The sequence below is a fragment of the Acanthaster planci genome, linkage group LG07 (genome assembly GCF_054643075.1).
Source record: "Acanthaster planci isolate LZ-2023a linkage group LG07, COTS_SCS, whole genome shotgun sequence".
In the NCBI taxonomy this organism is placed as follows: Eukaryota; Metazoa; Echinodermata; class Asteroidea; order Valvatida; family Acanthasteridae; genus Acanthaster; species Acanthaster planci.
The window spans coordinates 19002193-19028619 of NC_141783.1; the positions used below are offsets into that span (position 1 = coordinate 19002193).

Below are 26427 nucleotides of genomic sequence, written 5' to 3' on the forward strand. Positions count from 1 at the left end.
AAATTCCTACAGTTCCTTTATAAAAGTATCGAACAGTTGCCTACATTCAGCAGTTTTTGCCTTTTCTTTCAACATTCTATGCAATCATAAACTTTTCACATTGATGTGTCAGTTTAATTCGCCCAATTTTAATAACAAGTGTCAAAAAACCCGACCAAATCAGAGTGTAGGCGGACACGATCAAAGAACACGATCGAAGAATAAATTTCTCAAGTTATTAAGTTGATATTTCTCACGAAGCACTTGTGTTGGTTACTGCTGAGTTCAAAAAGCAGAAAGATCAGATAAAAAACAAATACAAAATTCCAAGCAAGAGCAGCGAGCGAGCAAGAAGTAAAACAAAGAACCAAGAAATTAGCAGAAAACATGGCCAGAGACATGATGGAAAAGAAAAAAAAGAGTTGATGGTGGAGTTGACCAGCTAAGCGATCACAAGCGCAGAGGTTGGTCGTTTCACATTATAAAACACGTTCATGGCTTTGTGATTAGTTACAACACACAACCCCAAAGAGCACCTCCTAAGTACGAAGAACAAGTTGCTAGCGCCCCCCTTTAAACTAGTAAACTAACTAAATCTCTGTATTCCGAAATCTCCGTTTCACAATGAAACGGAGATTTTTGGTGTCTAGTGACAAAGTTGAATAGCAACCCGACTCAAACCAAACAAGCGCAAAAAACTCCCCCACAGAGACCCCCACCAGCACACCAAAGGTAGAATTTTGAGCGGGTGCAGTTGTGCACTTCCAGCGAGCGCAGCGAGCGAGTCCGGAAAGTGAAGGCTAAACTCTAATTTACTGGTCTAGAATGAAGGTTGGGGTAGGTACCCAGGGATAGGGTTGGGTAGGTTTAGGACACAATCGGTCCTTATATACGTTCGGAGGACGTCTGGAGACTACGTACGAGACGAGGACCAGTCTAGCGGCTAGCTGCTAGTGGTCCCTATAGACCTTTTTCACCCGCGTGGCTAAATGTAAACAATACCACCACGTGTGGACCGCCTTGGCCCACGGTGATCGTATATATTCCTACGGGCAGCTTCAACCACGTGCAAACGCACGTGCGAACGCTGCGTGCTTGACTAGTTTATCTTGAATCAAATAGATAACCATCACAACACTATGCACTCATTACCATCACAACACTTCATAGGTCCAGCACGATCGTGACGTCTTTGCTAATTCAATGTTGAGTATAGCACATAAATGAGCGTAGAAATAAGTGAGCATCAGTGCTCTTCTCAGAAATGTTTGAAGTTAGTCCATTCTGAGTGCACATATTGCAACAGTGAAAGTGCAGTGAGCCATATCTTGCCTGGATGACATCACAGCAACAGAGCCTCAGTTGTATAGAAAGGCATTGTTCAGGAAGGCATTGATAAATTGTATTGATAAATAAAAGTGTTTCAGTGCATTTAACCAAATGGGAGTGTAAAAGTACAAGTATGTGTTTGGAAAATTAGTTGCGGCAACCATTTAACAAAAGAGGGATATTCTTAAGGGGGGGGGGGCGCGAAAAGGGACGATTGTTCGATTTTGAATCCAATTAGGGGCGTGTCATATTATCCCAAGATGCGTGCACTTCTACAGAACACCCTGACAGGCTCGCTCATATGTACGCGTCAAAGAGGGCGCTATCTACTTGTAACCAGCTAATACTGTTGAGATAATTTTTGCCAGTGCCAGCTGAATCAATCAAAATAAAATGTTAGAAGCATGTATAAAAATGTAAAGAAAAAAGACACATTAAAAATATAAGTGAAATGCAAGGAATGTTTCCTCTTTAAATGAAAAATCTTTAATCTCCACTAAACACAAGACAGAAAATTTAAGCGCGGCCAATGAAAAATTCATGGAGAACATCAGAAAATAAGCCGTCTAAAACAACGTACCTGACTTGAAGAGAATTCTGCTTGACGTTGTAACAAATCGTTGTCACAACTGTGATTTCCGTGTCTATCGATTTGTTGCTCCTTCAGGGTCAAGAACAACAAAACTTTTCTGTGTAGGGTGTCGTCATAGGAGTAATTTAAAATGAAGTAATAGGTGGAAAGGCTTGCGGTAGCACCAGGCGAAGGAATATAATTCTGAGTAAGTTATGAGTAAGTGTGGTTCCGGAAAGAACGGCTCTTTTCAGAACCACACTATATATATTCCTTCGCATGGTTCTCCTGCAAGCCTTTCTACCTACTGCTGTCTTTCACCATGAATAGCCTGAAATTCCATCTAAAGTGAAGTAAATAGGCATTTCACTTGTTGAGCTTGAAATCCTGTGTCTGTGTCCCATTCCTTGCATTTTGTGGGAACTGCAGGGCACTAAGGACCCAGGATCACGTTACTTTTCTGTTGTAAACCTGTGATAGTAACATGATGTCGACATTCTCGGAGCGGGTCATTACCACCCCTTGGTATTTTATCTCCTAATGACGACATATACCTTCGGGATGTCGTCATCTTTATAGATTATCGCTGGGATATTATTACCTATGCATATTGTCATTCTGATGTCAAATGCGTCAGGGAGTGGCAAATCGAAAGGCTGTTCCTGGTGAGGGCTAGTCTCGTTCGTAAATTCTGTAAATTTAACAAGACGCGAAGTATGCACGACAGAAGTGTTGACACCTGTTACAACTGTAATTCTCAGAGAAATTAAGAATAACCAGCACCCTCTGATCATAGGTAGGCCTATAAACAACGAAAAGGAGAAACCTTTTATGATCCCAGGTAGTATATAAAAACTGAGGTGGCTATCTTTTCTTTTATCTTCCGAGTAAGTAATGTCGAGTAGCCATTTAGATTGTCTTTGATCAAGCATTCTTTGAATAACCCTTGACATACCTCAGGAAAAGCAAGGAATACATATTATGTCTATCATCTTTGAAAGACATTTTATCAGAGATTTTTGAAAAACAAAATTAAATACTCAAACATATTGATAATGGACTTAGTTTAGGGGACATTGAGCTCATTGTGAGACTTTGGACAGTGTCGGCCATCGGTCATCTGGAACCACTCTAGTCCAAAGCAGGTGAAGCCCCACTAACAGAACCACGCAGAGACCAGCACCCACACCGAGAAGGTAGAAACAGCCACTGTAACTGCCAGTAATGTCGTGTAAATATCCTGTAATATGATACAATTATAAAAATGAAACAGCCACTTTAAGTGTGAGTTATGTTTGAAAAAAATAATAAAACAGCACAGTTAGTCGAGTACAAGTCAAACAACAGGATTTTAATAAGAAGCAGGCGAGGAAATTCTTGGTTATATTAGTTAAGATAACCGGGGGGTTAAAATCCCATAAATATATTCAAGTATCGCGTAGAAACGAATTTTAAATAGCAATTTCCTAACTTATATTACAAAAGGAAATGTTCCACGAGCGTGTGTAAAAGATTCCCCAGCATCTTCAACTTAATTTACCTTGTAGTCGTTAGTTAAACACGAAGACAAGAGGCAATAACTATAGTTTGGGTTAGTGGGAAACTGATATCAAAAAGATTTCGGATGAAAGTATGGATAAAAATAGGCCAGCTGAGAGGAAAACGTTTGGCTATTACCGCTGATAGATGCGGCCAGCATGCCGCCAATGGCAACCAGAATGAGTACGATACCCAATCCTCCAGGAAACCTTTCTTGTCCAACAATTCGACGCAACATTACCCCAGCCAAGGGGATGTAAACACCGGATGAAAAGCCATACAACGCGGCGTAGACCACGAAGAAGGCATAGCTCTCTAGGATAGCGATGCCGATGGCAGAAACACTGACTACTGCCGCGAAAAAACCGTGGAAGAATGCCAGTTCTCCAACATTAGCATCCACCAGAGGACCGCTGGTCAAATTACCGACGATATTGGCTGCTCCAACCAAGGAGAGCAGTAACTCGGCCTGCAGCCCAGGAATGCCGACCGACTCTGCACGAGCAACGAGGAAAAGCAGAGTGACGGAGTTTCCTATCGACGTGGGTATGGGTAGCAGAAGGAAACTGGCAAAGACCCGATTGGTCCAGATGAGTGACACACCAGCATGATCCAGGAATTGCACGAGTTTCTCCAGCCACTTCTTGTCCTTGGCCAGTTTATCGTCTTTGGTATGAGTATCTATTCCAAAACTTGATTTAGATTGATTCTGGAAGAGACGAGTTATACTGCCATCGTCAATTTCCACCTCCTCCTCCAAAGAACCTGTCTCGTGGCTTGCTTGATTTTCAAGGCTGCCGTAACTCTTCCGTTCACCATTGACCAGATTTGTTGATGTATGACAACTGGGAGTCGGCTTCATGAACTTTGTGCACACCAAAATATTTGCTTGTATCGCACTGATGACCAGCAGAGCTCCCCTCCATCCGTAATGGTCGATCAAGAAGCCGCTAACGATGGGTAAAGTCACTATCCCGACACTTCCTCCTGACCAGGCAATTCCATAAGCCAGAGCGAAATGCTGGTGAAAACAGTCGCTGATTATGGTCATGATGCCGGAGTAGCACAGGCTACAACCAATACCTAGAGATCATGGAAGATAAGCAAAATTTGTAGATACCAATAACAATAATTAAAAACCATAAAAAAAAAACAATCATGCCTTTTATTAATAAATGTTTTGGGCAAGCTCAAGCGCAAACCTTTAGCTTGACTACCCTAGGGAACTGCTTCTTACTAGAGCGCAAGCCAAATTCAGTCCTACTCAAATGATCCTGTTGTCGAACCTTATTCGTCAAATCCCATAATCACGTTGAGCATCTTTCGCTGCTTTCACGGTCTCCGCCATATCCCGCACAATTGTTTTGATGTTAGTGGTTGGTTAATTACGAAAAGGCTGTTGATAACTACAGATGCAACCCTACACCAGGACCTGGTTCCAAATGATAGAATCGACAAGCCGCCAACCACTGTTCGAGTGACGTTGGTCAACGTTGATAGCACATCAATTTTCAACATCAAATACCTACTCTTTGGATATTTTGAAAGAAAACGATCAGGGCTGCCATGTGCTTTTTATTGTGATTTAATTTGCTTCTAACAATTCAGAATATAAAGAAATATTCCCGAATAAACGTAAGCCCGGAAAATCAAGTTTGTACCACTTTTTAGTCTCCCTTAAAGCCGACTGAAAGAGCAAAGCACGAGTATCGCCGGTGCGACGTCACAGTTAGTATTCAAATGTATTGTGCAATGGAGGGATCCCAATACGACGCGTTTGGCATCGATCTGCGCATATCTGCGTTTGAAAACGAGGCTGTATGTGCCAGCTTCACACACACATTGACAAAGGCGCGATATACGCGATGTGTATGCACTGTCAGCCACAAAGTGACGCTGTGCCTAGTGCTCACGATTCTTAGTCGTATTACGATCAAACGATTGAAAGTAGGAGTCAAGACACAAAATATATAAAAGTATGTTAAATTCAGACTTTTCAGACAGCAAAATTTGTGGAAGAGTCTTTCAGGATGACTCGACATGCGTCTTGAGAGTTGATGTGATCCTTGTCGATATTACATGCATAACGTTACTCCCCGGCCCGAAGAAACGTTGAAAACCTCGACTTTAAATTTCCTCATACTGGTTGCCAACCTTTTTTGCTGAAAAGCCTACATGTAGAATTCATCCGGTTAAATACGGGTACCTATTCTTTCATGATACATGCGACTGAAACCTTTGTGGACCATTACGTCATGAAATTTCTTCCCAAACTGGAAAACGGCTTGCATAATTATAGTCACACGCATTGCATACTGTTAACCAAAAAAAAAAAAAAAATCCCCCCCCAAAATCAAAGATGTAAATTAGCACAATTTCACGGTAATATCCTGATAATTTCATCGACGGACAACCAATCCTGGCTGCATTAATTTTGAGCTATTTGCATGCAACCAGAACATAAGATTCATAACATCAAAAGAAAAAAATGAACAGCAATTTACCGCGAACTGACGTACCTGTGATGGTCGTGTATCTACTTGTATACTCCATGTACTATGTCGAATGCGCGGGCGCGCGCGACAAAGTTCAGCACAGAGATCCTCGATTTCGATGCGGATATGCGCAGGCGGCGCTAATGTGAAATCCCTCTATAGACCGATCCAGTGAGCCCCGCGCACTTTGTAGTGGGCACTAAACCTTGTGCTCCTTCAATGCTAGGCTATGGCTAAAATAGGCCGGAAGAGTCTAGTTGTATTATTTGTGCACCTCTGTGTATTTCCAGCTCTATACTATGATTTGGATGCAGTCCCCTCCCCCCGCTACATTTTCCAACTGCGTTCACCTTACGCGTCGTGCCAGACCACAGTCGGGTTGGGCTCAGTGTATTTATCGTGAGCTAGGGAGTTAGTTGCAAAAGGGTGGGGATCATTGTCAAATCTGCATTGAACCGGCTTTCCCTGCAGCAAATGAAAATGACTGCAACCCAGCGACAATTTCAATGTGCATACTGGGCAAGCCTCATTTATGCAACAACAAAGGGAAGGTTGAAGAGATGGTTCTCCACAAGAGTGTTACACTTCATCAAAATACTATAGCCTCTAGTTTTCTGCTTAAGTGTCGGCACAGCCTTCTTAGTTGCTACCGAAGAGGGGAGGTAGTGAAACCTCAATACTCCATTCTTGAAACCCTGCTGCAAATTATCGTACAAACCAAGACTAAAAGTCTTTTACCTGTCATGAATGGTATGGTGATGAACAGCACGTAGAATTCCCGACCAAAAGACGCGATGACAAGCCCCGTGAACGATAACGATGCTCCAGCCACTGCCACTCGCCGAACTCCGAAGTACTTCACCAGTGCTCCAGCGATGCATGCTGAATGATGGGAAGTAATCAGTAATCAGGAACTAAAGTATCTGGCTGGAGAGGGAATCCGTATTACCAGTCTCTGTGCTCCTTTTTGAGATGTCAATGCAAACTCTAAATACTTAGCTTTTCTTTGTTGTCGTTTAAACAATTAAATAAACAACAACAGACAAAGGAAGGAAAACATCCCACCTCACTCTGTTTTGATCTGTAAGAAAAGAAACTTGTCTTCAGCTTACAAAATAAATACAGCAGCGTAAAGACGGAAGACGACAGCCAGCCGACCAAGGCAGCACTGTGTGGGAACTCACGGAACCACTCTATGTAGAAGACACCAAGGGAACTGCCCAATCCAAACGTCAAACCAACAGTGAGGAAGCTGGCCAGCACCACGGGCCAATGACGAGCTCCAGAGTCCGGTGAGAACATGGCTGGGGCTGAAAACACAGTGATCACTTCAGTGATGCAGCTTTCAGCTAAAGCATTCGTATTCTAGGTCATAACAATCCTTCGTATGTTATGAAGCACCTACCCTCTTTATTAAAGCCTTGGCCTTAGGTCTTGAGTTAAGCCTTGACACGAATAAAACAATACAAGAAGACGTTCTTTATTAGATTTTAAGTGCTCCCTTCAGAAAAGCTGTGTGCACTCTGAGTGTTATACCCTTCGGAGGTTTACATCAGTCACGCCACTGGTTTCTGCAGTCATTGATAATCGGACAGAAAAACTGTAATAAGCTTATACCGAAGGTACTAATACTGACAGTACGGAATAGAATAGAATAATGCATAAAAAATGGAAATTTGAGGAAGAAACTAAATAACAGTCAAAACTGACCTTCCCAGGAATATACGCTTGACATTTAAGAACGTCCGTGACTCTAAATACGTTTTAAAGGTGCTAATTAGCTGGAGTAGATGGTACTACCAGCATACCATATTTTCGATGTGTTCATTCCAAAATGATTTCTCCTTGGTAAACACGTTGTGGCGCACATGCAATATGTGAAGCAGTCCGACCTTTTCTGTTACACTTTCTTCCAGGTTTCTATTATATGTGTACGATATTGCATTGTGCATCCACAGCTGATTCTAGTTTGCTAGGAAAAATACATGTGGTTGTTATGGAAGGCATAATTTTATGACTTTCTGCTTACAGGCGTAACCTTGAATTAAATTACGCCACTTTTACCTTGTAAAACCAACATACGGAAATCCCGAAAAACTGAGGTAAGTTACACTTCATGAATACAAAACAGAGAAGAATCGAATCGAATGCACGTACTCAGAATTACTTTCCTTTTTTTCATAATCACCATTGCTTCTCTTATAAGAGAACGAGGTTAAAGACTTTCATTTTGCCCAGAGAAATAGAAATTGCCAGAGTTGTTTCGTACCCATGGTCATATCATTTCGGTTTTAAGGGACAAGAAATCAATGGCAAGATAATTTCCACAGTTATTGCATCTTACACACTATCAACATGTTTTTGGTGGTACGTTCAGTCGTAAGTAACCACGGTGATACAACCATGCACCCACTTTTACCGAGCCACGTGCCCCGTTTCTAGACTCCTTTTAATGGGTGGCTGTGACAGCGTTGACGTGCATCAAAACCGAAAACACGAGGGGAAATGATGAAACGTACTTTGTATTCCGCACAAAACTGGCGCTGTAGGTTGTGGCTTTTCCTTTCCAAAATGTAATTGCAAATTTGAACCTACATATTAGCAAGAACCCCATTCTAATTATGCACAACTCTTATTTCATGCACGACTGAGCAAATGTCATGGCTGCCTTTGTGGAGCAAATGTTTAGTGCGTGCATAATTTATAGCCGCAGAGCTCTGTCGAAAAGCCAGTTTCTGACACAGTTGGATGACATAGCAGGTGCGTTAATTGCCAATAAGTGAGTGTTAGCAAATCGCCAGCCGACCAGTAAAATGATGAGATGGCGGTTAATGATGGCGGTCAGCAGCGGCGGTTATCCCCTTTCCCCTGCCACCCCGTTTGCCGAAAGCTAGATCTGCCCCTGAACTTCAAGAAATATGTTTTTAACAAACACGACTAAAGCATGCACATATTAGGAAACATTCGAATCCGAAACGGACTTGAAACTCTACGTTGAAATAAAGGTGCACTCTCGTCGAACCGTAATGCACCCGTACCGAAGGTACAGTAACTAACCTCAACGCATCAGATCTCACCACTGGTTATCAATCAAGGACAAGATAAAGCAAATAAACATTTTGAGAGACTTCGAGAGAAGAAGGGTTTCCACTTGAAGAAGCATTGGGGTCGCTGGATGAAAATCTGCTATTTTGTCACTATTTGAAAAAATGTTAAAAGGCACCATGATCGAGCACATGATATCACATCTTAAAAGCAACACGTTGGATTCTGTTGTCTGACAGTGTATTCCCCAGTACGATGAAAGCAGCCAAAATTGGATTTGTGCCACATTGTACAAAATAAGCCCTCAGCATTTTCAGTATATACACAGCAATGTCCTTTCAAATCAAAATGGTTGAGATGTGGTTTGGGGGTATTTCAGCCACACTATAAGAAGTGGCATGCACGAACTCGATTCTGATCGCTTGTGGGGCATATCTCTGGATAGCGAAGAGGAAATAATTCGATATAGAAAAAACATTATCGAGCCAAGAGTGTCGTCTTCAAAACCACACATGTCCGTTACAAATACCAAAAATGGAAGTTAGAATATTAAACAAAATTAATCAAATAAATTCAAGCCTGAATCAATCCCCGAATCCCAATAATTGTGTCACGAAGAGCCGCCCTGTAGAAACACTAGTTATCTTAAAACAAAGCAACTACTTTTACTGCTGGTCTGGGTTAATCTGTAAGTTACCAGCTATGAGTGGCATGGTATGAACTAGCACGAAAAATTTCTGATCAAACAGCTTTCACCATTGCCCGAACTCCAAAGTACGGCTGTTTGAAATTACACGCAACTGAATGGAAACTGGCTGCGGCAACAACCAAATACGCGTGCGTGATTTCTAGCCGCAGCCGAGCAATTTGGACACTGCCTAGTATGCCAGTGAGGCGACAATGATTTGCTTCAAGATGGAAAACACAAACAAAGAAAAAAAATCGGAGCATTTATATTCAGAGCACATTGTCACGTCAAGCACCCCTCTGTTTACTCAACTCCTTTGAATGATCAATGTGTTCCCCCGTTACACCTACCCCCTATATTTTTCTCCGGCACTGTCAAAATCCATTTTCCCCCACGCAGAGCCTCCACGAGTTTGTCCAGGACCATTTTTATCGATTACTTTTGTGGAATTCGGCCATAATGTTCCCGCTCAAAGCCATTTTCCCGAGATAGATCAGTCAATAATTCCTTATTGACGTCCTCATTACAAGCATGGGGGCGCTACCACGCAAAATACAAATTACCACAACAAAATCGTATGAATAGATGTGGAACTCAATTAACTGATATACTTAAAATGAGTGTCTCAACTTGGAAAAAAGATGGAAGTGGCCGCAACCAAGTTCGTCTGGGGCGGAATAAGGTCAAGCTTCAACGATCGATTGGTTGATAAGGAGATCTGGCCGACACTCGCAAATGAGTGTCAGTTAGTAAAAACCACGTTATCCAATGACTTCGGTTTCACGACCTAACACCTAGTAGTGCGCGCACATGGGAACTGACGCGAATAGACTGATTTTCGTTTTCACTGACACCCAAGCTTACTGCGGCAATACAGAGCGAAGAAAAGTGCTTTGAGAAGTTTAACATGAATCCACCGGCATACTTGCTGCATTGCACCAAAAAAATAATTAATGTCGTTTTTACTGATGAAATTAAGATCGGTATCAGTCTGTGAAAACTAAAATGCAGAGAGTACGCGATAGAAGTGCCGGACCGGGTGCCAGCTCGTGAAAACAAAACTAACTTGGTTCTCGATTGTCAGTTCATGATGTTGGTGACGTTATTTACGGCTCCTGACTCCAAAGCCACAACCACAGGTGGGAACGTTTTGAGAAGTCACTATTATGCTCCAGGGGGTGTCATGCCGTTACTTTTTTTCAGGAGTGTGTATGAGGATAGTGCAATTACGGGTGTGAGTAAAGCAGCAGAGGAGTAACCATTAGTTACGAGGTTCATGCTGTTTCTGGCAAATTTACCATTCGTCATTCCAACTTTGTTCAGTTACTGACACACACGTACAGGACTACTACATAATGCTCTCATCATGGACGAACTAGAGTTGACCTTTAAAAATATAAAGACACCCATGCTCCAAAGGCTGAATTTGTTTCTCGTGAATTATATATGTTCATGGACACCATCACAAACAGTATGTATGTGGTCTGTACGTAGGCAAATTAAACTGTACTTTTCATTTCATGTAGAAAACAAAATGATAACACGCCAGCCAAATGTATTCATATATTCACATCTTTCAGAGACAGTCCGTTCAGTTCTTGTCCTTTGGATTGTTCAACCTTATCAATTTCTTGTCCTGCAATACACCGTGGCCATGAACGTAAATCCCGGGGGCATGGGGGTTATATATACCCCCATGAAGTGGGAGGGGCTATTGAATCATCCCCCCACTTTTTGTGGTGAGTTAAAAAAGTATAAGATTGTGAAGAATTTTTACCACTTCCGACTAAAATGCCTTCAATATCACTCAAAAAGGAAAACATTTTTAAAAAGCTGAATACGTATTACAGATGTACATTAATATCATGAACATAAACTTCCAAACAGAGCCATATGGCGTCCTCCCCGCTATACGAAGTTTCATCGCATTCCACATTGGTAGACAGAAATCCAACACTCCAACTATTGCGTTGTTACGGACATGGGTGGTTGCTATCGGACGATGTAAATTTGATGACATGGCAGAGTTTGATATACACAGAAACCTATTATGCGTTCAAAATGAGATCTGTCATTTCAACTTTACATGATCTGTAATTCTGCTGACATATGCCCTTGAGGAGGGCACCCTTTTAAGCTTCATCATGTATTACTGAACATATCCACACAATTAACTCATACCTGTAGTTTTACAAGTATAGCCTATTGAGAGTGCCGCTTTCACGTAAAATCACCCAGACCCAGGACTGCATCGACATAATACATGCCTATAACGCATCACTTTCTTTAAATGTAATGGCTTTAAATCCCAATGCAAGCTTGTGATATATCAATATTTGAAGAATGTACCTTTAAGGTCAATCATGTGACAATGGACCGCCTCTGCGTAAATATTGCTACTACAGGTATTTTAATCTTTTAATGTAGGTGCATTACGCAATCACTCTTTCAAACTGAAGAATGCGCTCTCAATTTCCAAAAACCGAATGTCAGATCTGACAAGGATACACCAACATTGTACCTCATATCAATAAAGTGGCAATAAGGTGAAAATCCGCAAACTATTGAAGATGAAATGCTTAGATCATCCTATCATACATATGAATAAAATAAAACAAACAATAAAAGTTGTGTATTTCAAAATACATTGTCTTAAAAAGATACATACGACTTCTGCAGGCTTATCCAACCAGGGAAGTGACAAAGAATTCTTGGTCATTTTTTACATCAATCAATTTCGTAGTCTACCCTCCTGCAACGGTAGAGCTAAGTTAATTTGAAAGAAGATCACTCCTCAAAAGCGATAGAAAGCTGGGAGAACAAAAACACAAACACCGGAAACGATACCACGGCCGTGACGCATTTGCAAAGAAAATAGCTCTTGAACCCAGCTGTTGGCAGTACTACTACCACTCCTTGCACGGGGGTGAGGGGTCAAAAGCCGAGTGTGTTCTGTGGTCTGTACGATTCTTTCATTCGTAAAAAAGGGGTGGGTGTGCAAAATTGCAATAAATGATTGTGAAATTGAAGTGTTTCGTTATGAAATTACAGCCTTCCAATTTGCCGATATCAACAGGGATTGTTTAATCTCATCTGTCAGCCAACTATCCTTGTAATTGTAGAAATTGCGACGTATACTGTACATGTAGAGTGCCGAAGTGTGACGTCACTGTGTACCAGAAAGTGCAGAGCAAACGAAGGGAGTTTGCGCACTAGCACTTACATCTGGGCCGTGTAAACAGTGAGTTGTAATACGTATCACCTTTGATAGTAACAAACTGGCATGTATGCACGAGCGCATGCACACACCCAACCACACGTCGATTTTATACACAAAGTGTGGACATTCCTTTGTTGTCCTGTGGTTAAGGAAACTTGAGGAAAGTGCTCCTTTTTCTCAAACCAGGATAATCCCTTCCAGCTGGATGTTTGATGATGATTTCCTGGACTGTTTCTCTTCATTTTGCCACCGATAACCCTGACCCTAAAATGCCTCTGAAACTGTTTTTCAGAGAGAGCGAAACATTGTGTGCACGTGTGCGAGTCGGCACAACGCCATCACACCCTACTTTATGTGGAATTCTTTTGTTCAGGGGTCCTAATTAGGGAATAATGTGAGCTTAGTCAGTCTTAAATGTGCGTTGAAGCGGCTCGGCCATTAGTCGCATAAGACCGGCCAACCACGTATTTATTCCCATTCATCAATTCCTTGTTAGTCAGAGAGTCAACAAGTCCGTACTTGATGGCATTCTAACAATTTTATTCTCGAATTTTACTTTCATTTTCCCAAACACCCCGTCCATCTTATTGTATATTCCCTGTGCAAGTTGTCCAATAGAATTTCCTTATGTGGACTTAGCGCGAGTGGTGAGCCGCGTTGCACACAGACTCTTGACCAATCAGAAGCAATTAAACTGTCTCGTATCCAGGTGCAAGAGCGTAATTTACGCAGTGAGCATTATCACTTTTCAGCAGGCTTTATCAAATGTTAATACAAGGTCAAGTGCACGTTGTTGAGAGTTGTAGGGAGACTGTCTGACGTATTTATGAATATTGCAAGGGAAGATCAAAATGATCTATTCAGTAAATTAACAAAATTCGGAATAGGGCTGTTTCTGAACCTGGAAGTATGTGGGGTGGGGTGGAGGGAATCAGTAAGGTAGCCATTTTGTTTCTGTGAGTCCAGCATTTTGTGTATGGCTTTACTGAAGCAGCTGCGTGTTGGTGTGTATTGTTTACTAGGAGACGGCCGGGTTGTTGCCAGCGATGTTTGTAACCTTTAGGCTTACCAGAGGGGCTGAGACTGGTTTGTTCCTCTTCAAAACAAGGAATACATCAAGTCGTGCAGGCCCCACGTGCAGCATCGGCCAAGCCTTGGCCGAGCGTGCCGAGGATTATGGGCAGTAACCAACCATGCAGTGAGATGGTCTGCTTGGCACCAAAAATGGTGAGAATGTTTGAATATTTACCACGATTATTTCCCTGGTTCTTTGGGCTTACATTTGCAGAATGCATGGATAATAAAAATAAGGTTGAAAAACGGTCCTAAGTGCCCGAGAAAGTAGAGGGATGCCATTCGTAAAATGGCTGCATGCAAACTTCGGAGCTTTCACTTTTGAAGGGTGATTTTGTATAATTTGAATAAATAAGATGTATTTGGTTAACCGAAAAAATGGAAAGAAATGGACAGATTAAGAACAAAACAATAATTTAATTTTGTTTCAGAAACCTCCGAGATGTTGGTGTGTGTGTTACTGAGACCTGAACAATGCTGATTTTATACTGTTTTCAATGGGGCTTGAATTGACGGACTTCACCCTTATAGTAAACCACACATGCACTCAAGTGAACACCACAGGCAGTTTTGAATTGTAATTCATAAAACTAATACCTCAGACAGTCTCCATATTCAACAACGGCCAACTTGACTGCGTATTGACATTTGATAATTCCCGCTACGCGAAACACGCGCTGGTACCTGGACACGAGACAGTTTACTCCATCCTATTGGTCATGAGTCTGCGTGCGACACAACACGCAGAACGCGCCACGCGCACTCCAATCCATAAACAAGGAGATTTTATTGGACAACTTTCAAGAGGAATATACCATAAAATGGACATGGGGAAATAAAAGTAAAAGTTTAGAATGACATCGTTGGCGATCCATCACATGTTGACTTCGTTTGACTCTCTGCCTAACGTTTAAGACCTTGCTCAGTCAAGGAGAATGTACGAGGAACTGTAGATTCGTGCTAAGTAAGTAGCACTTTTGGTTAAGTAGCACCATTCCTAGTAACTTTCTGACAAAACGTGAACTTTGTAATAGCTCCTACTATTGGGGGGTGCAAAACGCTAACTTGATATTAGGTCACTAATACATCCCCAGGTCTTGACCTGTAATAAACCTTTTCGACGTTCGCAATGCATTCAAACAAGCAATGCATTTTATCCACAACCCTGTGGGGGAAGTGAACCAGTCAAAAATCAAGTTACAGTTTTCTACTTAAATATTTTTGATGTATCTGCTCATCAACTCACAGATGCATGCTTATTATCAAATTATACAAGAAATATTTTAAAATAGGTTTTCAAATATTTGTAAGAACAAATCACCCTTAATTGCCTTTTTAAAGGGCACCAGTCACTCTACAGGCTGAAAATGAACGTGTCTGGCCAAAGCGGGATAAATGAGCTGCAAGTCGTACTTTTGATTGGACAATACTAGAACATTAATATTCAAGAATTAGACAAAGCGTGATCGGTGACAAAAAGTGGCGTTGTTCGAAGGAATTCTCCGAATTTTCCTTCTCTACCAAGCTTTAAACTTCAAAGTTTGTGAATATCTTCGTCCCAAATCAATAATGCAACACTTTGTCAGAAGTGGGTGGCTTGAATTGGAGTATGAAATAAAATGGAAACAAATTAACGTTTTGCAGGTACACTGCTCCCATAAGGTTGTGCGTAAAATGTATTGCATGTATGTCATCCAAACCCACAGTGCATTGCGAACGTTGAAAAGGTTTATTCTGCCTGAAGGTTGAGTTACAGCAGATTGTATACCTTATAGGGTAGGTTGTTACAATGTAACAACCTACCCCGTGTCACTGTAACAACCTTCCCCTGTTACATTTTACATATGTTGAACTATATTTTGCGTATATTTTCAGCTGAAAATATTTCATTTGTCTCTTTTGCTTTACATCCGGATTGAGCTACTGTAGTAATTATGCTAAGAACCTACAAAAGGAAGACGGGGGGGGGCAACAGCTTACAATGTCACGGAAGCTGCTGCTCAGCGTGTGTGTTGGAGCATGGTGATACTTATAGACTTGCAGCTGCTGACTTTAATGTAAGAGTATCATTACCTCGGTTGTAATATAAATTAAGTTCTTTCAATTTAATTAACTGATACAAACGCTTCTGTAGAATGTACAGACGGAAGGAAAAGCTACCTGTGTGATGAATGCAAGATGATGGACACAGACAGTGGCTAAATTTTGGACAGTGATCCTTATTAATCCCGAAGAGGTATTTTAGCTATATTTCAGGTGTTTCTAATTAAAACAAAAGTTAAATTTATCGCTGGAATGAACAAGTAGTTCCTTTATTTATAAACACCTTAACTGACAATGCAGTTGCTTTCTTGGTAGTAGACTGAGGTGGTAACTGCTATTGTACAACAAAATGAGTGATATAAGTTATTTACATATTGTAACAACTTACCCCGTATGGTGTAACAACTTACCCGGTAAGTGGGGTAAGTTGTTACTAAAATTTACCTTCATTAATTAATGAGTAGATAATTAGTTGCTTTATGTTTTCATGTTTTGTATACTTCAAGTTATAGTAAACATAATGGGCTACCCACATACCCAAGAGGGAGTATTAGAGTTCTTTCATTACAATTATTTGGTGCAAAATGTTAATTTTGTAACGTTCATCCCCGGTCTCCCCTACCTATGAGGGCAGCTATGGTTATTATGTTTAGCCTACACCCCGGGGAGCTGAAATGGTTTTAGAGTCCAACGTGCATGGGCAGAGATTATTACGTTTATTATTGCGTTTTCAGCTGCAGATACTGTGCGTCGTTTAGATGCATGCGTTGATATTATTGTTGTTGGTGATGATGGTGTTGGTGTGATGTCCATCCTCAGATAAACATCTGAAAACAAAATATCAACGCTGGAGAGGTAGCCGTACAATGCATGGCCATCGGTCATCTGGAATCAGTCTGGTCCATAGCAGGTGAAGCCCCAGCGACAAGACCGCGCAGAGGCCAGCAGCCGCTCCGAGTACGTAGAAGCAGCTACTGTAGCTCTTGGTGGTATCGTAAAGATGACCTGCGTTTAGTGGGGAAGTAAAGGGCAAAACTTATTAAGGAACGAAAGGTAGGTAGAAGGAAGGTAGAATATGGATGACTCATAAGAGTGCGCCTCCAAGAGTTTGCAACGCGTTGTCCAATCAAATTGCGCGAAATCTGTCGACCAAAAGCGCGTTTGGAAAGGGTTGACAGATTTCACGCGTTGTGGTTGGCCAACGCCTTGCAAACTCTTGGATATATTGATTGATATAATTCATATGTTCATAATATGTCATAATATGCTTATTTATATAAACATATTTATTTAGAAAAAATTTCAAAGTTGTGCAGTTAACATAAGCTTATACAAAAGGCCCCTTGACATGTTACTTCAGCTTGATTTACCATACGGTTGTAAATGTAACAAAACAAAAACGGGCAGACATTGTGCTCTTGCTTCGTTAGAAACTGATATCAAGAGAATTTCAGATGCAATGCTATAGAAACAGGACATGAAACTCTCGGCCCTTACCGCTTACAGATCCTGCCAGCATGTTGCCACTGGCAACCAACACTAGTGCGATACCAAATCCTCCAGGAAACCTTTCTTGTCCAACAATTCGACGCACCGTGATCCCTCCTAAAGGGATGTAGACCCCGGATGAGAAGCCATACAAAGCTGCATAGGCCACAAAGAAGGCATAGCTCTCTAGGACAGCGACGCCCATCGCAGAAATGCTGACCACTGCCTCGAAAAGACAATAGATGAATGCAAGTTCGGCAACATTAGCATTTACAAGGGGACCGCTAGCACAGCATCCAACAATATTGGCCACTCCAACCAAGGAGAGCAATACCTCGGCCTGCAGCCCAGGGATTCCGACCGACTCTGCACGAGCGACGAGGAAGAGCAGAGAGACGGCGTCTCCTACCGACGTGGGTATGGGTAGCAGAAGAAAACTAGCAAAAACCCGATTGGTCCAGATGAGTGACACACCAGTGCGATCCAGGAATTGTACGAGTTTCTCCATCCACTTCATGTCTTTGGCCAAATTATTGTCTTCATACTGAGCATTTACGCCACAACTTGATCTAGATTGATGCCAGGAGAGGTTATCTTTACTTTCACTGTCAACTTCTGTCTCGTCCTTGACAGAATCTGTCTCGCGGCTTAGTTGATTTTCAAGGCTACCGTAACCCTTCCCTCCACTGTCGACCAGATTTGCCGATGTTTGACCACAGGGAGTCGGCTTCATAAACTTGGCACACACCAAGATGTTGACTTGTATCGCACTGATGAGCAACAGAGCTCCCCTCCACCCGTAATGGTCGATCAAGAAGCCACTAACGACGGGTAAAGTCACCACCCCGACACTTCCTCCCGAGCAGGCAATCCCAAAAACCACAGAGAAATGTTTATGAAAAGAGTCGCTGATTATGGTCACAGCACTTGAGAAGCACATGCTACAACCAATGCCTATAGATCGTGGAAAATAAGAAATATTGATTGACAGCAATAACGAGATATCGGCGAATGCTGATCAAAATGATAATGATCGATGTTGGAGTCTAACAGTTGATAGTGCAATGAGTGCGGAGGCGCAATTCAAAATTGTCCCACTCAACCCCTTTGCCAAATCCCATTTTTTCTCGCTAAGCTAATCAAGTTTTGCTTTCTTGTTCTTTATTTTCTTTTTAATGGTTTTCTTTGTGTACTTGATTCCAGTGAAAGATTCTAATAACTAGAAATGTGCATGTTACTGTTCCGTGAGTGCATGTGCTCCCTTTCTCGAGGAAAGTGCAGATTCCATCAAAATACTATAGCGTGTATTTTTCTGGGTAGGCAGCCAGGGTGCGCCGCGCGCCATAGTCCATGTACAAACTCAAATCCAATGAAAATCAAGAGAGGGCGCCCTGCGAAAAGAGATTTGCTCGTGCGTGCTGTAATTGAAAAATTTGCATCGTGCAATTTATGAATAACTGTCTCAGCTTGCCGACCACCCAACGTCCTAAAACTGGTGTGGTGATTATGTATGGTATTGTTTTCATATTCCCCCATGAGCAAAATTGGCCTTTTACAGAAAAAGCTTGCGGTATTTGAATTTCAGTTTCAAAAATGAAATCAGAAAAATGCGAAATCTTTACTTTTTTCACCCAAACTCCAAAAATAGGTGGATACTCAATCTTCCCGCGCTTTAAGGTTACCTTTAAACCCCCCTCTACCGGCCCATACCAAGAAAAGAAACCTCGGCAGGGGTAGCCACTATGACAAACAAGATTTCAAAAAAGACTCAAAGATGACGTCACAGATATTCATGCTTTTTAGAAATTTTCTGATTTCGACCAAATAAACAAAATTTGGCAGAAAAATTTACGTTCTGTTTGAGGGTGGTAGTCTTGCCAACAACCCCGAAGTCACTTGGTCCAATCGGAGTATATCCCCGTTCATACGATAATCCAACTACCTAAAGGTCATCTCATGTATCTCGGAGCATGCAGTTTTGCTGCAATGGCGGTTGGCTACAGCTGGACAAACTTCACCTGCATAGCCAAATCGCTTGGATAGTTACTTCGTTTGAACTCTTGAGGCAATTTTGAACATTTCAGCTCTCTACTGGTACTAAAATGAAGTTTATTTGGAACTGGCCAGTATATTTTTAAACGTTTTTAAAAATGGGTTTTTAAAAATGGCGGCTGTGTCATGCTTGAGGCTTTCCTGAAATCTGCTTCGATTTCGTTGTTGTTGGCAGGACTTTCTAGGGATGGAAAAATGACATGTGCACTGTAGAAGGCGAAGCCTACTTGTTTTAAGAGGACAGACATTCTATTCATGGAAGTGAACGTCATGGAAGGATGAAATTCAAGCTTTTTATTGGTAGTGTGCTGCCCGTCCGTAGCTGTAGTGTACGCATGCCCAACCCTAAACTGATACTCTATTTAACTTGAGCAAGAGGAGTCTTACCATCAGTTTCAGTGTCCCTAACTTGAAAGTGTGCATGCTGTGGTAAGTCCTTGCATGTTAGTAATGTTGCATTGCTTTGATGTGGGCAAGTGGTCTTTGAAACGACCCTAGCATTGCGACCATGCCATTTCAGAACATAGCACATTTGAAGATCCATAATATGCCTAAGTGCAATAGCCGGTAGCACAGTTGCCTCACAAGCCTTATCAATTACTAGATATTTGTTTACATTTTTTCTAAAACTCCTGTAGTGCTTTGTTTTCTGCTTCAAGCATCTCTGTTTTGCTCTTCAAATCTTCCAAATCACGATTCTGGCGATTCTGCACATGTACTTCCTTTAATTAATTTTTCCAATGGTGCATTCGATTCTCTGTCGGGATATTCCTTTGGCACTTTTAACTGCACCAAAACCACGTTTGCAGTCTACACGACGCGCAAACGTTTGTGGTTTGTTCGCCCTAAATTTGCTGATACAAGTTTTGCACGATGTACATGTACACAAAACCCTTCGAACTCGTCTTGAAGTAGAAAAACAAGATTTGATATTTCCTTGAAAGTACCTAATGGATAAAACCTGCAACTAACTCCTGATCTGCAGATACAGCAGCATTTTCTAGGCATACGAGGCATTCTGAATCCTAAGTAAACCAGTAAAAACTGAATCGAAAGTCAAAGACGAAGAAGAGCTTCGACAGTCCGCGTAGTTCACTTCGATCACGAATAAGACAGATCCCCTGAACCTAACGTGCATTAATCAATTTGTTTATTTGACATCAAAACTCCAGGGATGTTAAATGTCCTTTTGAGTGCGGTAGAGGGCGCTATTTAAGATTGGACCTTGGCGGGCCGTGTCAAGTGTCCGCCCAGAATCCTTATTTGCTGCCGAATAAGTTTTGTGTGTGTATGCACAACGGGAACCATAAAACCCCAGTCTTGGAGCCCTGCTTCACACAACAGTATAAACCAAAACTAAAAGTCTTTTACCTGTCATGAATGGTATGGTGATGAACAGCACGTAGAATTCCCGACCAAAGGACGCGATGACAAGCCCCGTGAACGACAACAATGCTCCAGTCACTGCCACTTCCTGAACTCCAAAGTACTTCACAAGTGCTCCACCAATGGATGCTGAGAGGTGACAAGCAGTCAGCAAAAAAGAAACATCAATTCTGTCTGGAAGGGGACCCTGCACCTTGTAATCTCTATTGGTGTTTTGCAATATCGACCCAAACGGTCAAAAATCTTCCAATTTTAAATGATTTATCACAAACTCAACGGGGTGGGCGTACTACTGTCCCCGTATAATTTTGGTGTATGCGTATATTTGTAGTTACACCTTATATTTTCGCCCAAAACAAAGAAAACTAAAAGAAATAAACAACACTAAAACACTTCACCTCACATTATTTTCATTTGTTGAAAAAGAAACCCCACAACTTACAAAATAATAACAGGAAGGCATAGATAGAAGAAGATAGCCAGCCGACCAAAGCTGCACTCTGTGGAAACTCATGGAACCATTCTACGTAGAAGACACCAAGCGAACTTCCCAGTCCAAACGTCAAACCAATAGTGAGGAAGCAGGCTAGTGCCACGGGCCAATGACGAGCTTCAGAGTCCGCCCTGTACATGTCTGCGACTGAAAACAAAGTGACCACTTCAGTTTAGTGACGCAGTTTTCAGCTAGAACCATTTGACCTTCGACATATACACCACCAGTGTTGTATTCGAGACCTTGATGTCCGAGACCAAGACCAAGACTGAGACCTACTCCTTCAAGACCAAGACCAGGACTTCGAGACCGAGACTTTTGTAGGTCGAGACCGAGACCGAGACTGAGACCACGATATCCGAGACTGAGAAGGAGACCAACCATAAACCAATGTTTATTTTTACCAAAATATACACAGGGAAAAACATATGGCAGTTCAGTTAAGTACAAAAGAAATAAAATGAAAACATTAGCATAAACACACACACAAATAGGTCAGATACTTGTTAAAGAATGTCTTAGTTCTTTTATCAGTGATACTGCTCAACTTTTACCCTGGTCTGGAAATTTTTAACCCGAGTGTCCCAAATGATATGATGTGAACATTAAAACAAATATCCATAGACTTTTTTGTAAGCAAAATACTGAAAAACAAATATCCAAAAAAGGTGCACCGTGACGAAACTACTAAAACAACACGTACCACATACAAGACAGAATGAAAGCACTTTCACACGTGCACACAATTCATAGCGTGCGCACACACCCAGACTGGTTCCCGTCCTGGCCCTACAATCAGCAGGAGACTACGTAGGGAACGGAAAGCAGTCTAGTGTGCGAATTCCGCTACTTCATTCCATCCCCATGGTGTCAAGCAGCATGGCTACTCTGGATTGGAAATGAAGTAACAATTTGGGACAAGGTTGCATCATGCTGCATTGACTAGTCTTTATTCCAGCATCGATTTCACTGTTTATTGCAAAATATTAACATTACTGTGTTGTATTTATATCGGAGGTTGAAGATTTGACTCGAGCGGAGGTAATTTTGCCTTTTGCAATCGCGTGCATGCATGGTAGCTAGAGGGAAACCCAAGAATATGGCATCCGAGACCGAGACCAAGACACAGACCGGCGCTTTCGAGACCGAGACCGGCCCTCCCTTTGACAGGGCGAGACCGAGACTGCAAAAAGGGCTCGAGATGGTCTCGGGACCGAGACCAGATCTCGAGACCTACAACACTGTACACCGCTGATTGAATCAGTGGCGTATACAGCAGGGGAGCTCAGAGGGGAGGTCACGCCACTGACAAAGTTTGCCTTTTTTCCCCATCTTTCTCTTCATCTTTTTTTTCCGGACAATAATCCTCCGGGCCATTTTTTCAACATGGCAAAATGTATAACTAGACAGCTCTCGTATGAATATCAACCCTGATCCTAAAGTTTGCCTACCAGGTTGGCATTATTATGATGTAATCAAGTGTCCGAGTCAAATCATAGTCAATTAAGTTTGATATTTTTAATCTTTAAAAATGCCTGTAAATTCAAGTTTGAGGTACCTCATCTTTCATTTTGTGACAACTGATGAGTAAATGAATTTTGGTGTTCATTTTTGTCCTGTATGTAAAACACACTGATTGACAGGATTCAACTTAAATAATGAAACTGCTTTTAACTGTGGTGATGACGCAAAGTGGATGCTATAACTGGCAAACGCCATTTTCTTCCATATACGTGTTTCGTCCAAAGCTAATGTTAGGCACATTCTTGTTGTAAATTGTATTACCTCCACCTGTTTTAAAAAACATAAGTGAAAATTCCGAATTCAAAGTAGCTTCAACAACTCTCCATGTGATGCTCTCAAATCGAGTGGAAAAGGAAAGGGTGCGTTTAAGCTGCAGTGAATATACTTATTTTGAGTAAAATGATTGCGGTTGCGCCATGTATCAATATCTTTCTTGAGTATGTGTGGTTCTGAGAAGAACCGGGGAATAACTCAACGTTTCGAACTGTGTACTCCGTCCGTCTTCGAAACGTCGAGTTATCCCCTGGTTCTTCTCAGAATCACACATACTCAAAAAAGAGATTGATACATGATGTCAGAGGCAATCATTTTACTCATCTAGTTTCTTTAACCATGAAAACCTTCAAGTCTTATACTTATTTTGTAATTTATTCTTATGAAATGTAGGTTTTTTGATGTTATTTCTACAGGGCTGCTTTTCATCATTTCTGATGGCAACACAAGTCCTGAAAAGATCAATAATTTAATTTTAAAAAAGTGTTTTTAATTAGGCCTAACGGTGTTTTTTCTGCACATGCCACACAAAGAACGAAACAGACCTAAAATTTACCCCAAATCTAAAGACAATGCCCGTGATGACGGACCAGGATCGTAGCATTTGATTTTAAAAGCAGGGCAGAGAAAATGGAGAGCCGTGCAAATGTTACAAACTGACCTTGGCTTTAAGGAGAGCCTATTACTTGGGCCTAGTGGATTATGGGACATTAGGGATTTAACGAATGGCACGGCAACAGCAGGCCTCTTCAGCTTTGATAATCAGTTAGTAATATCCTCTCTCTGTGATTGCCTCTGACACCCTAAAGCGATTAACCAAAGCACATGCTTATTTCTTGAAGTAACCGTACAGCATAGCGATACTACCACCAACAAATTTTTTCGAGGCACGTAGGCCTACCTGTCCAATTTTGGTACCATTTTGAATGGTCGCAGTAAACAGCACTAGCATGTACCACATCCAAAGAATTAATTGATATGGAGAAATGATGGCAACAAACCTTGTATTCCGCACAAAACTGGTGCTGATTACAGACTAGGGAGAGGCTTTCCTGTGCCTATCGGCGATAACACATTGTACTCTTTTAGCAAATGAGGATATTCTAATTCATAATCCGTGGTTTTACGAGCTTATGGCGCAACGTACAGGTTATTTTTATCGGCGCACCGCGGTCCCTCGGCCAGCGCGCCACACGTGGGCACACTGCAGCCTCCCGCATACCGCTGATATGCGGCATCGATATGCAGAGCTAATGCATAAAACTGGTTCACGGCTGAACGCATTTTATCACACAGAGCATGCCGCAGCTTCGCTAGACTCCCAGCACCCTGGTTGATGGCCTTACACAGATTTAAGTGAAGGAAATATGTCACACGGAAATACGTTTTAGCTAACGACGCGCAGAGCATTTTGGGTATATTTCTTCCAGGCTCGCAAGTTTGCTTAGTGTGGCGGTTATCAATTTGATATTTTATCTGTTTCTTCCTCAATGCTGAAAAAATTCTCACTACTCTCTATAACATGTAGTTCATCCAAAATTGATCAAGATAATCAATGCCTTGAAATATATCGCCAAAAGAAACGTAATCAGTGATACTTGGTGAGAATATAAGTTATCGTAATTGTATCAAGGCCATGTTTTTACATAAGCTGACACTTTCCACCAAAGCATTGATCTTGGTTAACCAAAAACTTAAAATAAAGCTCCGCTGACAGGAAGTGATAACCTCGTGGTCAGAGGTCGTACACGAAGTAACCAATCACAGTCCAAAGCTATCATGCCTTCCCAGCACCCTGTTCGGGCGCTTGGGATGAGCAAATACCGCGGGACACTGCCACTGATATGCCTTGCATCCCTCGAAAGGAATCGTCACGTTCCAAAAACGTTGCAACAAAGATGCAAAGAACTGGTTTTTTTTCGGGGGGATGTTTGCAATAAAAATACTGATTACGCGATAGGGCAGGGAAATAACAAAAACCACAAGTGGTAAATATGTTAAGATAGGATGGATTAATATTTTGACGGATTGGATGCTCGTAAGGAAGCTCAGAGTGACCATCTGCGTGCCCGCGTTGCCAAGATAAATTATCACGGAAAGATTGAATATCCCGACATTCGGGATGTGTTTCCCAGATGGTATGACTGGAAAAGAGGAAATTCTTTTACAGGTAAATTATCACCTTCTATTCATTTTCATTTTTAATTTTACACATCATCACAATCCCCGGATGATAATTTCTGGTTGAATTTCCTTATTTTACAGGTATTTTCTTTCTCACACATTCATGAAGATTAGTCATTGTCGGAAATGAAATGTATCCTTTATAGATTCTCGATCCAAGAGGGACCAGTATAAGGCTTTGTCCAGCCATTCAGTATTTACAGTAATCAATGTCCTTACCAACATCGCGAATACTATTTGTTTCATTTTGTAGTATTCTTAATTTAGTTGGATTCTAGAAAGGTCCTGAATCAAAGATGGCCGATCCTGCGAAATGTTAGGCAGGAATGTATGCTTAATTTGCATATTCATAAAGTTGTAATTTCTTCTTGCTATAATCTGAATAGTTTTGCGAAGTAGTTTTGCTCTAAACACCTCAGTTGAATGTAATTATTTTGTAAAAACGTTTGGAATCTTCATTATCTGTTCTCTGTTCTTTTACAGTTGGAGGCAGCAATTAAATAATTCCTGAGAACGATCCTTTGATTTGAGGGTGCGACATAATAATTACGTGATGGGGCGGGGAATAAAAAAATGAAACCACGTGTGGTTCAGGTTTGGATAAAGAAATGCTAATTTGGAAAGGGTGAATATTTTGGCTGGTTTGATGCTCGGAATGAAAATAATGATTACGCGCTTGGTGGGGAAAAGTTAAAACCTCACCTGATCCAGGTTTTTGAGACTTTGGTGAGTTGGATGTTCGGGATGAAAACAATAGCGACCATGGGGAGGGAAAAATAAAAACTACACGTGATCCTGGTTTGATCGAGAAACGCTGAGATGTGAGGATTTATATTTGGCCGGGTTGGGTTGTGCATTCCAAGACAAGTACTGTTTGAAAGGTGAAATGTAAGCTTTTAGCAGAAAATTCTATTTAGCAGAGCTAATGCATAACCTTAACATAGCTTATATGAACGAGGGAATCCATGAAATTAGACCATAAAGTCCCCCAAAACAGTTCCTAAGAACTCTATGCGTGAAGAAATAAAGAGAAATTTAAAGTAG

General features: G+C 41.5%; 2 protein-coding genes across 3 annotated transcripts; both read right to left on the reverse strand.

The window, feature by feature from the left end:
• Positions 1-1771: 1771 nt before the first annotated feature.
• On the reverse strand, positions 1772-12525 carry LOC110976190 (monocarboxylate transporter 13-like). 2 transcript variants are annotated; one of them, XM_087139150.1, is made up of 5 exons: positions 12315-12525; positions 7026-7217; positions 6652-6795; positions 3557-4501; positions 1772-3119 (listed from the first exon to the last, which is right to left on the reverse strand). In XM_087139150.1, the coding sequence occupies exons 2-5, from the start codon at positions 7213-7215 to the stop codon at positions 2962-2964; spliced, it is 1437 nt and encodes a 478-aa protein (XP_086995276.1). In that variant the 5' UTR covers positions 7216-7217; positions 12315-12525; the 3' UTR covers positions 1772-2961. The 2 variants fall into 2 exon arrangements, with proteins under 2 accessions (XP_086995276.1, XP_086995275.1); XM_087139149.1 differs by having other exon boundaries at positions 7026-7223.
• A 4299-nt stretch (positions 12526-16824) lies between these two features.
• LOC110976173 (monocarboxylate transporter 13-like) lies at positions 16825-21541 on the reverse strand. Its single transcript, XM_022229235.2, has 4 exons — positions 21352-21541; positions 20895-21038; positions 17481-18425; positions 16825-16988 (listed from the first exon to the last, which is right to left on the reverse strand). The coding sequence occupies exons 1-4, from the start codon at positions 21539-21541 to the stop codon at positions 16825-16827; spliced, it is 1443 nt and encodes a 480-aa protein (XP_022084927.2).
• Positions 21542-26427: the final 4886 nt, after the last annotated feature.

Coding starts and splice junctions, on each gene's coding strand:
- LOC110976190 (XM_087139150.1), bottom strand. CDS start 7,215: ATGTTCTCACCGGACTCTGGAGCTCGTCATTGGCCCGTGGTGCTGGCC. Junction 6,796..7,025: donor TACGCTGCTGTATTTATTTT/GTAAGCTGAAGA, acceptor CCCATCATTCAG/CATGCATCGCTGGAGCACTG. Junction 4,502..6,651: donor CACCATACCATTCATGACAG/GTAAAAGACTTT, acceptor CATGATCTCTAG/GTATTGGTTGTAGCCTGTGC.
- LOC110976173 (XM_022229235.2), bottom strand. CDS start 21,541: ATGTACAGGGCGGACTCTGAAGCTCGTCATTGGCCCGTGGCACTAGCC. Junction 21,039..21,351: donor TGCCTTCCTGTTATTATTTT/GTAAGTTGTGGG, acceptor GTCACCTCTCAG/CATCCATTGGTGGAGCACTT. Junction 18,426..20,894: donor CACCATACCATTCATGACAG/GTAAAAGACTTT, acceptor CACGATCTATAG/GCATTGGTTGTAGCATGTGC.